This window comes from Heloderma suspectum, chromosome 3 (assembly GCF_057233095.1).
Source record: "Heloderma suspectum isolate Gila_16-S chromosome 3, 16-S_ref, whole genome shotgun sequence".
Lineage (NCBI taxonomy): Eukaryota > Metazoa > Chordata > Lepidosauria > Squamata > Helodermatidae > Heloderma > Heloderma suspectum.
The window spans coordinates 39,207,954-39,223,915 of NC_139460.1; the positions used below are offsets into that span (position 1 = coordinate 39,207,954).

At 44.0% G+C, this 15,962-nt stretch overlaps 1 protein-coding gene across 1 annotated transcript in view; it reads left to right on the top strand.

Annotated features, from left to right (window-relative positions):
• The window catches only part of FRY (FRY microtubule binding protein), a 261,267-nt gene that overhangs the window by 184,765 nt on the left and 60,540 nt on the right, over window positions 1-15,962 (top strand). The window contains exons 40-43 of the mRNA XM_084842986.1: window positions 5,556-5,754; window positions 9,086-9,207; window positions 10,154-10,341; window positions 12,954-13,048. Coding sequence (XP_084699112.1) covers window positions 5,556-5,754; window positions 9,086-9,207; window positions 10,154-10,341; window positions 12,954-13,048 — 604 coding nt within the window. The remainder of the gene's footprint in view (window positions 1-5,555; window positions 5,755-9,085; window positions 9,208-10,153; window positions 10,342-12,953; window positions 13,049-15,962) is intronic.

Here is a 15,962-nt window from a genome sequence, read left to right on the forward strand (position 1 = left end):
CAGAGTGCTGTCCCAGGAGGCTGTTCCAAGTGGTCCGGAGCCTGGTCGGTCCTGTGGCTCCGGAGCCACTGGAGCATTCTAAGGCCTCCTGTGAGGCCTTGGCAAGGCACTTTGCAGATAAAATTGATCAGATTAGGTGTGTTACTCTGCACGCTGTGGATACAGTTAGTGAGCAAGAGGCGGCCTGTGGCAAACCGGTTTTGTGAGATCGGTTCCAGCTTCTTCCTCCTGATGAAGTGGACAAGGTGCTTTCATCGGTACGGCCGACCACCTGCTTACTTGATCCTTGCCCATCTTGGCTCATTATGAGCTGCAGAGAGAGACTGGGTGAGGGGATCAAGGCGGTGGTGAATGCCTCCCTTGAGGAGGGAGTGGTGCCATCAACCCTCAAGGAGGCAGTGATAAGACCGCTCTTAAAGAAGCCCTCCTTGGATCCTCAAGTTTTGAACAACTTTCGCCCAGTCTCAAATCTGCCATTTTTGGGCAAGGTGATTGAGCGGGTGGTGGCGGTGCAGTTGAAGGCACACTTGGAAGAAACTGATTATCTAGACCCATTTCAGTCAGGCTTCAGGCCTGGGCATGGGACAGAAACGGCCTTGGTCGCCTTGGTAGATGATATGAGGAGGGCTCTGGATAGGGGTGAATGCTCCTTCCTTGTTCTCCTTGACCTCTCAGCGGCTTTCGATACCGTTGACCACAGTATCCTCCTGGACCGCCTGGAGGGGTTGGGCATTGGGGACACCGTATTGCGGTGGTTCCAGTCCTTCCTCTCCGGCAAGTACCAGAGGGTAGCACTGGGAGAGGAGGTTTCGGACCCATGGCCACTTGTGGGGTGCCACAGGGTTCCATCCTCTCCCCGATGCTATTTAACATCTATGTGAAGCCGCTGGGGGCTATCATCAGGAGGTTTGGGGTGCAGTGTCATCAATATGCGGATGACACGCAGCTCTACCTCTCGTTTAAATCTTCACCAAGGTTGGCCGTAGAATCCCTGTCCAAATGTCTGGAGACGGTGAGTGGCTGGATGGGGAGGAATAGGCTGAAGCTGAACCCTGACAAGACTGAGGTACTTCTGGTGGGAGACAAGAGGAGGCTGGGGGATGTTGACCTGGTGTTGAATGGGGTACGGCTACCCTTGAAAGACCAGGTCTGCAGCCTGGGGGTCATTTTGGACTCCCAGCTGTCCATGGAGGCTCAGGTGTCAGCTGTGAGCCGGACAGCACTGTATCAACTCCATCTGATACGGCGGCTGCGCCCCTTCCTTCCCGACCATCTGCTCCCATCGGTAGTACATGCCCTGGTCTCCTCTCGTTTAGACTACTGTAATGCGCTCTACGTGGGGTTACCCTTGAAGATGGTTCGGAAACTGCAGCTGGTACAGAACGCGGCGGCTTGCCTGATTAAAGGCAGCCGCCGGCGAGATCACATCACTCCAGTGCTGAAGGAGTTGCACTGGTTACCTGTTGTTTTCCGGGCCAAATTCAAGGTGTTGGTTTTGACCTTTAAAACCCTATATGGTTCCGGCCCAGCCTATCTTAAGGAGCGCCTCCAGCAGCACCAGACAGGCCGCTTAACAAGATCAGCCTCGGATGGCCTTCTCTCTGTCCCATCAGCCAGGACAGCTAGACTGGTGGGGACGAGGGAGAGGGCCTTTTCTGTGGTGGCCCCCACTCTGTGGAACTCCCTCCCTAGGGAACTCCGTCATGCCCCCTCTTTAATGAGCTTCCGTCGTGCATTAAAAACGTTGTTGTTCAGGCAGGCATTTGGGGTGGGTTAGGGTATTTTAGAAAATGTTTTTATTGTAGAATTTTATTGTTTTAAACTGTTTTTATTGTATGTTGTACATCGCCCAGAGTGGCTGGGTGACCAGCCAGATGAGCGATTAATAAATTTAATAATAAATAAAAAAAATGTATCATAGACTCCTTCCTTAGCACGCTTTGAGTAGATTACTGAGAGATACTAGGTCCCAATAGAGTAGCTTTTGGAGTAGATTACCAACAGATGTTCCTGATAGATAGATAGATAGATAGATAGATAGATAGATAGATAGATAGGAGGCCTCTGTCTATCCTGTGCCCTGTCACAAGGAGCCAGGCAGGAGAGGAGGAACAATGGTGGTAATTTTGCCTTCCATTCCTCTTCAAAATTAAAACAAATTCATCTAGCTGGGCTTCTCAACCTATCTAGCTCTTTTACCAGCAGTGGGCAGGGATGACGATGGAGAGGTTGTAGGATCCTGTGGATCCTGGCCTCTTCCTTCCCCTCCCTGCCCACCAAAACACCTCCTCTTTGATGGTCAATGTTGCAAACTAGGAAGAGCCGCTGGAAGGTGTTTTCTGTGGCAGCTGTGAGGTGGCAGGGGAGGAGGAAAGGATGTGATGTCGAATTCTCCCTACCGAGGTTGTAGAAGTGTCTTTGGCCTTAGGAGGGGGATTCCAACATATCTTATGATCTCTGGGATGCTCTCCCAGGGACCATAGGATTGCAGTGTTAGACAGAAACCTGAACGTACTGCGTATCAGAACCAACATTCTTCAACCCAGTAAGCTAAATTCCACACATTCACTACAAGAACAATAAATTATGTTATTTAATTACCTGAAGGTAAAAATGATTTCACGTACATAATTTGGGTGCTTATCTGACCTTACTGAATTCCCCTGTTACTAGTTACAGCCAAGGTTCTTTTACCTAAAATAGCTGAAGTCACACTGAAGAAAACAGGTAGATAAATATCTCAACACGCAATGTGAAATAACAGGCTCATGCCACATTTCACTGTGTGCATGTGTGAATAAATATGTATTAGCCTGCTGTAGGCGACATTTATTGGCATAAGAAAGGAAAACGTGATAATGTTTTGGCTGTAAACTGTTACTTTAAAAATGCCTCTGAAAATGTGATAACATATTAAATCTACTTTTAATGTATTTTATTGTACTTCCTTGTATTTCTATTGTGTTTTATAATGTTGTAAACCGCCATGAATAGTGCATAGGCACGGTGCAATTTTTATATGAATAAATAAATAATACCTCTTGAATCCAAAGGAACAGAACTTTGTGAACTCTAAAAAGAGCAGAAATTTAATTTCAGGCTCCTCACCTTTGCTACTGCATTGCTTTGGTGCATAGCCAGAACAAATGAAGATAGATGGCTTTCATGATTTTTATCAGAAACCTCTCAAAAGGAATGTAGGTAGTAACAGTAAATAAAACTTGCAGAATGCAGGACAATTTGTCAAATAGCCTCACTTTGTTATTTCATTTTTTTATACAGTTGCCTACTGTCATGCTTCTAATGCCCCTTATACAGTCAGACCTCTTTTTAGACCAGAGCCACAGTGACATTTTAGGGCGCAATCCCATGCATGTTTAGACAGAAAAAAGTCGTACATCTCCCAGCATTCCCCAGCTGGCACTGGGGAGTTGTAGGGACTTGTAGGACTTTTTTCTGTCTAAACATGCATAGGATTGCACCTGTAGAGATTTTGTTTAGACAAAAATGCACTGTGGAATAAAAACTAGGACACTGGGCCAGTTCATATACTCTCACTGGTCTAGTAAGCCTTTGCATGGTTGAGGGACAGGTGTGTCTCCCTTTCCTCTACTGTGCAGATAGCACCATGTATGATGGAAGCAATCCAAATGGATGGTTCATCATGCAGGCACTCTGTTTGCGTAATCTACTTCCTCCCCTTTTTTTAGGTGGAAGAATACTGGAAATTAGATGTATTTGTGGAGTGCCTGCAGCACATGTGACATTATAAAATATGGTAGGGAGAAAGAGAAGAGGCCTCTCTGCTCCAGCATGTGAAGAACCTTGCTGGTTCAGTGACTATATGAACAGGGCCATTGAGTCCACATTGCATGCAAAAGGTTCCAGGTTCCGTCCTTGGCAAACTCCTGCACTGCTGCTAATCAGTGTAGACAACACTGAGCTAGATGGACATAGGTCTGACTTCCTATGTTCTCCTGTTTACTTATCTCATGTTGATCCTGTGTCTTGGAGTGCTTCCAGTTGAGGCTTTTAATGCACAGTTGCTCTTCCTCATTCATGAGGTTTTACAGGGTGTCTAGACGATGACGTCATTCACTTGTAACTCTCCCATTTTTCCCCACTAGTTATTCTGTCTTCTTTCTTACCAGAAACAAATCTATTAAGGAAGAAAAGATGGAGCAGCTGCACAATGCCTTTTGATAGTTAGAGCTAGGAGCCCTCTGTCTGGAAACACCCCTGATGTGAAAGAGACTTTACTTACAGGCCAGGCATAATTTTGTGGAACTACAGTGCAAGGGTGGAAGATATAAAATGTTAAAAGCAGTAGTCGGCAACTAGAATGGTTTTCTAGTTGCCGACTACTGCTTTTGGCTATGGAAGGAGCCAAATCTAGCACTGATATTGGACTAGTGGCCTGTGCCCCTCCAGGCTTTCCCTTTTGGTGTGTGTGTCTCCAGTCCACAAATTCCTCCTATTCTTCTGAATATCCACCCACATAAACGTCACCTAGGCACCTTTATCTGCCATGACATGTCATGCATGAGTTAGAAACGCTCTTCCCTCTACCTGTTTTCCTACACTAAACTGAATCATATTCATAGAGATGCTGAGCATATGAGATTTAAGCCTGTATTTTTTGCTCACCTTGTTCAGACCTGGGAATACTTTAAATAACTTAGTGGGGCTTTGGCCCTGGTTTACTCTAGAAGCAGTATCTATTCTATCTCCTGCTTCAGTTTACAGAGCAAACAGAGCAGTTTACACCAGGGCATACATTACGGAACAAAGAATGTTGTCTGGGGATGAATCCACCAAGTTCTGCTCCTGTACAACCACAGTTCTTTCAGTGTGGCTTGCTGAAGAATCTCGCATGAGCCTTGCTTAAATGAATCGTTAAAAATGTGTAAATTGATATATTTTTCTAGGCCTGGGGTGTAGAACCTCAGGTCCAGGGGCAAATCCAGCCCTCCTGGGGTCCCAATCCAACCTTTCTCCCAGATGGTCATGCCCTCCCAGATGGCCACTCTGTCTTTCCCTGGTCCCACCCCCTTTACCGCAACCACCAATTGTTTGGTGGCTTCCTTACTTTGTGCAGCTTTTTTCTCCATTCTAAATGATTGAAATGCCTCTCCTAAGACTTAGTTACGAGCAGTAAGCTTTAAACTGCAATGTGCTATATTTTTTGTATTTTGGCCCCACCCCCTTTGCCTTTGCCCCCACCATTTTACCTCCAGCCTCATCCATGAGTAGAATATGGCCCCCCGATAGCTTATCCGAAATGGAATTCAACCCTCGGGATAAGAGGTTTAACATCCCTGTTGTAGACCCACTTCTGTTAGTATAAGAGCATGCATCTTTTCAAACAACAATAGCTGTCTTTTCACTATACTATAACTCTTCCAGACTACAGATTTGATTGTGCAGCCCCTTCTGTTTTTACGCTGTCTATTCCATGGGGGTTCGTGGCCGCTACCTACTTCAAAGACATATTTGCCCTATGCTATGACCTCAGTGGTGCATTCCATATTTATCTTTTTCTCAACTGCTCCTAGGTGGCTTTGACTTTCTGAGGGAGTATCAGTCGTCTCCTGTGCCAGACTCTGGGCTTAGCTCTAGCTCTACCTCCTCCAGTATCAGCCTTGGAGGGAGCAGTGGAAACCTCCCACAGATTACCCAGGAGATAGAAGACATCAACCCAGCTGTGGAGACAGATGAAAAGGCAAACAAGCTGATTGAATTTCTAACCACCAGGTAATCAAGACAGAACAAAGCAGCTTTCCCCAACCTTGTGCCCTCCTGATGCCTTCTACTACAACTCCAATAATCCTCCAGCCACCATAGTCCAGCACATCTGGAGGGCAACAGGCTGGGGAAGACTGGAATAAACATACTGTGAATTGCACTCTTAGAGCATTGCTGCATACCTTTGAAAGAATTTATCTGTTTTGTAATTACTTGGAAGGATATGTTTCCCATTATAGGTCTCTGGTGAGCCATGAATTCATAATATATTTCCCAATCCTTTTCTGATCTTTGTAGGTATCCTGTGAAAAATATTAAAACCTCTCATAAAGGGGTAGTAATATTGTATTCAAGCCAGAGCCTGAGAAGAGCAGACTTTCATAATAATAAAATATGCACCATGTTTGCCTGGGATGGGAATGAGTCATGTTCTAATGAATTACTAAAGCTGGCAGGTCTGTGGTGCTTCATTCTCCTTTCTGTGAAAAAATGCAACAGAGCTAAAATCCGCACACTTTCAGCCCTGGCTCTGACATGCTTCTCAGTACATAGGGTCTGAAGGAGTGGTGGTGCTTAGAAATTAGCCTTCTCAAGATTTGGAAAAACTCCATGTCCTAAAGCCCACCACTCTTTCAGTCCTGATGTACTGGGTGTGTTCACACATAACACTAAGCTATGGTTTATGTTAACTATGATTTCTTGCTTTAGCCATGAACTGTCTTGCAGATAAGCAAACATACTGTGACTTGTTCCCCCTATTTCAGATTTGTTTCTCTCCCACCCATTTTGCCAACCTTCAGAGTAGTTTCGTTTTCCTCCATTTCAGGGCAGACAGCAGTGAAGAAGCTCAGGGATAAACTATTCTGGGTTCAGACGTCACAGCAAGCCATGGTTTAAAGAAGCCAGACATAAGCCAGCAACAAACTATAGCTTCTCTTTATGCTTTCAACCATGGTTAACAAACCATGGTTGTTTGCAGGGATAGGTTCGGACATGACAACAAGCCAGATTTCAAAAAAATATACCATGGCTAAGCATTATAGGTGGACCAGGCCACTGTGGAGCATGTCAGGATAACAAAGAGGATAAGGGAAGGAGGAGGAGAACCTCCTCCCTGCTCTCTGCTGCTGCTACCACCACTGCTGCCACTCACCGCTTACAGATAAGTAAAGATGGGTGGAGAGCGTGGGTGGAGAGTGTGCTTTGGGAGCTGGCAAGGAGGGGGGATCTTCATTTCCTGAGTCAACTATTTGTTCCCAAATTTTGGAAACAAAATGGGTCTGTTTTCCATGTCACTCTGAGGAGAGCCTGGAGGAATTTGTGCATCTCTGTTCTGCACAGCCTGGTATAAGCATTGAGCTTACAGTGAACAAGGAGAGCTCATAAGCACAATGCAGAAGCAGGAGCCAGTAGCACAGTTTCAGGCTGGGATCTGTAGAAGGGAGATGTATTCATTGGGGGAGGGGGTGGGATTATATGTGCTGCTGGATGTGTGCTGCTTTTGTTTCAGCAGTTCATACTGTAGCAGACCAGTGTGTGTTGTATTTGTCTTTTTAAAGGTGTTTCCTACTTTGTCCAGGGTGAGCAGGGAAGTGAGTGCTGTCAGGTTGTCCAACTTGTTAAATAAGGAGAAACCCTAGCGGGAAGGTCCCTATTCATAAGTGATAGGTTGTTAGTAAAGTCATACATGGCATTTAATACCTAGCAAGAATTTAATCAGAAACAGTTATCCACCATTTTAAAGTGATTATGATTCATCAGTTGTAGTAATCCACCTGCTGGTGTTTCTTTGGAACCAGGAAAATAAGAACAACTTATTTTTAAAGAAAGAAGTGAGAATTAGAAAACTGAGAACACGAAAAATGTTCATTCACATTCTGTTTGCCCTCCTTGTTACCTACTAAACTTGAGGTCTTGGCTTGCTATAGATGCATCCTCAGTTTGCTGCAATACCTCTATGCAACTGCATAGGGATAGAGTCAGAGACATAGGGCAGAACTAAGCTTTACAAGAAATATGGGCAACTGCCAAAAATGATAGCCCTGTGCTGAGATTCCTCTCCTCCATACATTTTTACCCTGGGGCTGGCAGTAGCCATAATTTTGAACAGGGGTGGGGAAATTCACAGCATAATGATGACCGGATATAAGGACAATATTTTATTTATTTAGAAGCATATACCCCACATTTACATCATGCAGGTGCCTTAAAACAGGAAAGGAGAAGGAGCACACAACACAAGGCTGCTGTTTTTGGTGGCAAGCCTGTTTCTTGAAACATTTAGTCCAATCCTTAGAAGTAATACTTACCACAGTAGCTCGAGGATTGAGGTTCGTGCTCTTTGTAGTAACAATAATATATACTGTTTTTTTCCACAAAAGACTCTGGGACTAATTTATATTTGCCTTGTACTAGGAGTAAGCCAGGGAGATGCTGTTCACAAAGAGCATCCTCTCTTTGGTGATTTTGCCAGGGACCTATTAAAAGGAAGCAAAAGTAGATAGTGGCGGCCGGTGACTCCAGTTCCAGAGGGGCAGTGATTCCATTTTGGGTTTTAATTCCAACCGACCAAAGCTCTACAGGTGCTATCCAAGGTCCTGAACCCATTTTGGGGGTGAGGTTCAGCACCTCGGATAGCACCTATAGAGCTTTGGCTGGTTGTAACTAAAAACAGAACGGAATCACCGCCCCGGGGGAACTGGAGCCACCAAATTGTGCAGGGACAAAAACCACCCTGTCAGGAATGAAGGGAGTGGTGGTAGGAATTACCCAGACAGCAGTGGCAAGGGCACAGGAGGTAGAGCTGCTGCAGTGCAACAGGTTAGAAAATGCTGACCTGCTTTACTTGACAAACAGGGCTGATAATAGCAAGATTGGGCAATGAAACTGCTACAGTGTGATAAGAGTGTTAGCCACAGGGATGCATCCCCCTTCCTTCTAGCTCCTGCATTTTGTGGCAGCCCAGATAGTGTTTGTGCCCGCACCCTGAAATACCCATTTAGCATGAAAGCAGTGGAGTGCAGGAAGGATTGCCCTTACTTTCATTTGGCTTGTTTTTAGTGGCATCATCATTAGCCAAATCTAATTAACTTTCCGGGCCTTGTGGCATCATTGTGCTCACTGTCAGATATCTGATTGTTTTATAGGGGTGGAATAAAATATGTTACTGAAATAAATGCATGTTTTCCTGTAAATAGGAATGAATAAACTTGTATCCAAATCTTCCTCCTTAATTTGGGAATAGGATGGTGTCGGGACAGTTCAGTTGCATTTTACTGTTAAAACTAGTTACTTAGTTTCAGTACTAAAAAGAAATATGTGTGCATTTTCTTCTTTTAAGGGCATTTGGTCCACTTTGGTGCCATGAAGATATTACTCCTAAGAACCAGAATACAAAGAGTGCAGAGCAACTTACCAATTTCTTGCGTCATGTTGTGTCTGTCTTTAAAGATTCAAAGTCAGGTATTGAATACGTTTCTTTTATGGTGACCTTCAGTGAAGGATCCAACATTCAGAAATTCTCTTTTATTGGACGGTGCCTAGTGTTTTCTCTCAGAGCAGTTGTTCATGACCGCTAATAAAAAAGAAATAAATCTCTGTATCTATATTTCTGTTTAAGCTCTCATTTTAGATAATTTCTCGTCATAAAGTAAGAACATAGAAAGTTCATTTTTACCACATCAGACCACTGATTCAACTAGCTCAGTATTGTCTATACCAGTGGTGGGCAACTTGTGGCCCTCCAGATGTTTTGGCCTATTACCCCCATTATCCCCCACCATTGGCTATGCTACCTAGGGCTGATGGGAGTTGCAGGCCAAAATTTTTGGAGGGCCACACGTTGCCCACCTGTGGTCCATACTGACTGGCAGTGGCTCTCCAGAGTTTCAGATGAGGGGCATCCCAGCAATACCTGAAGATGCTGGGGAGTAAACCTGGGACCTTCTGCATGCAAAGCATGTGCAATGAGCTATGGCTTTTCCCCTACGGTGCTTTAGAAATGTTTTAAAATGGTTCTGATAAATATTATCATCTTAGTCATATCATTCTAGGTGTCAGGAACCTTATGCATGCCCCCTTCCCATGATTAGTAATAGAATAAGAGAGCTTCTACTAGCAGCTTTCTTTATACTGTTGGAGAAGAAGAATCCTACTTGGAATGGGAGAATCGCTATCCAACTGAGCTTATGAGCCTGGCCCTCTCTTTCTGGCTGACCTTAGTATAACAAAGAACTCCTCTTCTACAGATAGGACTGTTTACCAGTTGCCAATCAATCCCAGTCTTCCCATTACCACTAGCAACATAGTCTTTTTTTATAACAGTTGTAAATTAAAATTTGCAACATTTCACATTAAAGTCTGTTTATGTACATTTTAAGTACTAAGCCTAACGTTTTTCTCTGATTAGGTTTTCATTTGGAGCAGCATCTTAGTGAAATTGCTTTGCAAACGGCCCTTTCCAGTTCCTCAAGACATTATGCTGGCCGCTCTTTCCAGATATTTCGGGCCCTAAAACAGCCTCTTTCTGCACATGCATTGTCAGATCTCCTTTCAAGATTAGTAGAAGTTATAGGAGAACATGGAGAGGAGATTCAGGTACAGATATAATATCTTGTGTGTATAGGAAGCTTGTTGTTGTTGTTCAGTCATTCAGTCGTGTCCGACTCTTCGTGACCCCATGGACCATAGCACGCCAGGCCTTCCTGTCCTGCGCTCTCTCCCGGAGTGTGCTCAAGTCCATGTATAGGAAGCTACCTTATACCATTTGTCCATCTAGCTCAATTTTGTCTACACTGACTGACAGTGGCTCTCTAATGTTTCAGACAAGTCTTTTCCAGCCCTACCTGGGAGTTGCCAGAGATTGAACCTGGGATCTTTTGCATACAAAGCATGTGCTCTACCACTGAGCTACAGGCCTTCCCTATTCCCCACAGTGCTTAGGAATTAAACTCGCTTGATAAACACAATGTAAACCTGATAGAGACATTAGAAGTGCATTCTTATCACTCATATATTTGCTTCTTGCAGAAATTCTGTAAGAGCCCTGATTAAACATTGTTATAATGAGTGCAGAAGAAAATGTTGCATTTTGATTTGTTTTAATTATGGCATTGCTATAAAAAAATACTTAACAGTAGTGTTATTACTTTATTCATGCTGTTACAATTGCACTGTAACAGTCCCTTCTGGTTACAGTACATGGAGTATAGTTTCTCAGGCTTGGGGCAAGACTAGACAAGGTTTTCATTGTGCATGAGCTGTCAGGAAAGGCATAACCTTAGATTGTCCTCTCAGCCAGACTGTTGGTAAAGTGATGCATTTCTCCATATGATCTGATAGCAGTTACTAATACCGTTGAGTCTGAGAGCGAATTGCACATGTGTATAACGCTAAAAACCTCCAGCCAACATTGCCTTTTCTGTTCTGTTCAGCTCACTAATTGGAAAACATAGAGCTAAGCAAGCAAAAAGGGAGCAAAAATTAAAAAAAATGAATAACTACAATGGATACCACCCTTCCGAAATTAGAGATAATGAAAAGCACTCTTGCAGAGAGAAGCAGGACAGATTCTAAGTCATACATGTTACCTGATACCTCTTGCTGTGTGAAACTTGTCTAGTCTTGCTCAAAGTCTGAGAAGATATGTGCTGTATAATGTAAGCAAAGGGCAGACAACTCTAAAAATAGCAGATGAGATTCAATGCAAAGTGAGTACGCATTGTGAGTGCACACTGGAGACAAAAAAAAATCCCTACTATGACTACCCAGGAAAGAAATCTTGAGGTTGTGGTAGAAAACTAATTGAAAATGTCAATTAGTGCTTGTGCTGCTGCAGTGAAATTGGTAAACTCTCTGTTAGGAATTATTAGAAATATTAAGTATAAATTTGTAGGTGGTATAACGTTATATAAATCTATAGTTTCATATTTAGAATGGCCATCACCTTCACACTTTGTCTCTGAGCCTCCAGAATGCAGGTAGACTTACATTCTTAAAACTAAGAAAGATAATTATAACAAACAAAAGTAAGTCAAATTCCAAAGTGATATAAAAACAGACCTGAAATTCATCCTTTGCTGGGGAGAGAGATAGTTACTGTGGATATACTGGGCAGAATCCAACAAGGCGCTTACCTCAGCCAATTCCGTTGCACAAGTGCCCCCCGCTGCTTGCGCAATGGCAATTTAGTGCTTCTGGGACAACCTGAAACAAGTAGAAGCAGTTATTTCTGGAAGGAGGCAGGTCAGCAGTGCTCACATAAGGGAGCTCCACCAACCTGCCTCCTTCCAGAAATGAGCATTTACGCTTGTTTCGGGGCTTCCCCTAGCAAGTGGTAAATCTCCCTTGCCTAAGCAGTTTCCCGCTTGCACAACAGAATCAGCGGTACCCACTGCTTGCAGAAGGGAATTCGCAAGGCAGAAGGTAATCAGCGGGGGCAGAAGCTCCCCGTTGGATTCTCCCTACTGTCTATGTGCTCCTCACTAAGACTTGGGGTTCAATATATTAGTTTGATATTCCACTTTTAAAAATATAGGCACCTTTGACATCCATTAGGAACAAGAATAGAGAGTACCTACTTAGTTCACATAGCTTCACCATGCACTGTTTAAAGCTGAGGAACATGAGCTCTCTACTAGTAAATGGCTATTTTCCCTTGGTTTTGTAAAAGGTTATTTGTCACCATTTTGCATGCTACAGTGAATCTACTACATGTGAATAGAGCAGTAGACAGCAAAATTTCAGCTTCTGCTCATGGCAAGCCATTCAGACAACCTAATAACCAATTGCAGGGTTTTCGAAACAGCCAAAATAATGTAATCATATGCATTGACCTTTAGTTTCTGCCATTCACACAGAATTTGAATTAGTGGACTAGAATTCATTCCATTGATATATTTACATATTAGTTAAGCTTTCTGTTTAACAGAATACCCAGTGGGCTAACCATTTGTCATAAGTGTCATGTCTCTTTCACAGTTAATTCCAAAAGTCATATAATTTGATTAACAACATTAACCATGCAGTCTTACACATTTCTATTCAGAAGTAAGTCCCGTTGAGTTCAGTAGGGCTTACTCCCAGATACACGTGTACAGGATTGCAGCCTTAATGAGAAATACTAACATTAGACATCAGACATGATGGTTAATATTACTGACAATGGCTGACTATTTACACTTAAATAACCATCTTTCTGTTTTTGACAGGGCTATGTTATGGAAGCACTTCTTACCTTAGAGGCTACTGTGGATTATCTGTACGACTGCCTGAAGAACAGTGATCTCTTAACAGTTTTGTCTCGGTAAGAGTTTTTTTCTCTTAGCTATAACATACCTTTCAGGAAAACATCTCTCAGCTAATTAACACAGAATTCTATGTAAGCTGCACAAGAAGAGTGGGACATAAGTAATTGCAGTCAAACCTCATTTATAAAATAAGCTGTACAAAAGTAATCTAAATTAGCAGCATAGTCAGCTCTTTTTATACGAGGAACAATGTAATGAATAGATCTATAATAATGTAGATTGTAAGGGAAAATTATAGGACAACAAGGAAATTCTTCAAGCAACACAGAGCTGAAAAATCTATCTGAAGTACAAAAATGTAAGGTATAGGGTAGAGACATTGCAAAACCACTACCAACCTTTTGTAAATTATTTGCCCAGCTCAAAGCCAGCACCACAGGACTATGAAAGACACACAGTTCTTGCAGAACAATCCATCAGAAGTCAGCACAAGAAATTTGGAACTATTGTTAATGTCTTTCTACTTCAAGTCTATAAACAGTATTTAAGATCAAGTAGCACTAGGTACTCATTAATTACGTGTACTGTTTACTTCACCCTCTTGTACATTTTTTTCCTCCACTATGATGAGGATGTCCAGTAATCTTTTTGTCCATTTCGGGAGTTCTTTCATCGTGACCTCAGCTATGTCTCCCAATTGCAACTGTGTTATTTGCTTTCCCCCATAGGAGTCAATAGCTTCCTTGAATTCTAAAAGAGAAAGCAATGAAATTATAATTGCTGTTTTAATTTTTCCTCAAAGAAGTTAGTGGTGCTTAAGGAACTAAAATAAAGCATTTGCTCGCAGTGACACAGTTAAGGACAAGGCAAAATCTCCTCCAATGTCACAGGAAGTGGGGGGAAAGTACCCTCCCACCTCACTTGTGTCCCTCAAAGCAGTAGATTGAAAGTACTGACTTCTGTGGAAGAGTATAAAACCGCTGCTCGTGGGAAGGCAGCCATCTCCTTTCTTCCCAGCAGTGCTGACCCGTGTGTCAGGGTTAGGGAGCAACTTTGCCTCCATTCTTATTGTGTCTCAATCACAGCAATTTTACTAGTTTATTCACAAGAGCGGAGTCATGGAAATCATGTTTAAATGGCCCAGTAAGGAAATTATTCTGCCAGTGAAACACAGCTGTGTCTAGTTTTGACTCAGTGTCATAATGCCAGAGTTGGGTTGCACATATATCTGTGCTGACAAGTCTTTGACATGGTGCTTTCATTAGCAATCTTCTCTTTCCAGTGATGAGTCTTAAAACATGGGTGGAGGAAGGTGGGATAAAAGGTCCAGTTCATTTGTTCTTCTTTGTGGTCTCTGTGCATCACACATACGGGCTCTGCACCTGCATGGAGCCTTGATTCGGGAAACTTCTATAGCTAAGGAATTTGGGCAGGAACCCTTCCCCCACCATCTGTCCTGCCCTAGAGCAAGTCTTGCTGTTTACAAGCACACACAGGGAGCGAGGCAACAGAGTAGTCAAGTTGGCAAGCAAAGGGTCAAGCACACAGGTTTCAGCCCAAGGAGGTTTAAGCTAAGGCAGGAGTGGTCAAAATCCAGGCAGAGGTCAGAACACAGGCAGGCAGTCACGCAACAAGGATCAGGCGGCAGCAGGAGTAGTCAAGATAAGAAGCCAGAGGTCAAATACGGTATATCAGCCAGGTACATTACACAGTCCAGAAGCAGGGTCATTGAGCAGTCCAGAAGGTCAGGAAACAGAGCATCAGACAGGACATGATTCAGGAGGCAAGATATATGGCAGGAGCCCTGCTAGCCTGTCGCTGAGGCGACGACACTCCCAGAGATCAAGGGGTGGCTCAGCCTCTGCCTCAGAGGCAGGATCCCTCTCTCCTGACAAGGATGGCCCTGTAGCCACTTCCCCCAAGGGTTCAGGCTCCTGTGGGTCTGGTAGCAGTCCCTGGGCTGAGGTATCCTGGGCTTCTGGGGCCTCTAGCTCCTCCTCTGAGGAGGACTGGCATGACACCATCCCACTGCACATATTCCAGCAGGTTCCTGCTCAATCCCTCAGTTCTTCGTCAACCGCCATTGTGGTAGTATTCGATTGAAGGGACTTCTCGTTAGGCTTTGCTGAGGAGAAATTTATCTCAATTTTTCCAGCTTTCTCTCTCTTCTTTCTCTTTTTTCCTGTCTTTAACAGTTTTTCATTTTTGGCTAAGTTTTATTTTGGTCTTTGCGATCTTTGATCGTGTGGCGCCTTCAGGTGTATGGCCATTAAGGCCTGTTTTTGGAAGTGTGTCCGTTGTGGGGGAAAGTTACCTCCCACAGATGGTCACTCCCTGTGCCTTCTCTGTCTGGGTGAAGGTCATATCGTGGAGGCCTGCCACCACTGCATGTCATTTAATAAGCAGGCGAGAAAAAAACCACGCTGATAGACTTAAGGCGATTCTTCGGGAAAAGGCGTTGAAGGCAGAGGACGCCCCCCAAAAGTCCATGGCGTCGGGGTCAGATTAGCCTGCAAGTCTGCCTAAGGCCGCAGATAAGATTCCTCAAAAAGAGGTTTTAGAGAAGCCAGTGATTCTGTTTTTCCAGTCAGCTCTGGCTCTAGCCATAGGCCGTTGTGATCCTCCAACCCCAGGCTGCTCCTTGGCAGTTTCTTTTGCTAAGAAATTGTCAAAAAAGGTGAGGTCTTCTCATCCTTCCAAAGTGCAGAAGAAAAAGAAGGGGAAGGAGTCAAAAAAGGTTGCCTCCTGGCTGGAATAGGTATCCGGCTGCCAGCAGCACCTCCGATGTTGGATTTGCCGATTCCAATGGTTTCTGCGCCTTCGGTATCGACCTCAGTACTGCCGGCAGTAGCATCTATGATGGAGGGGGAACTTAAGAGACTCGACACTGACTCGGGATAGAGGGTCCAATGCATGCTCGTCACGGTGAATTCTCCCCACAATTGGGCTACTCTGCCTATTCCCGCAGGG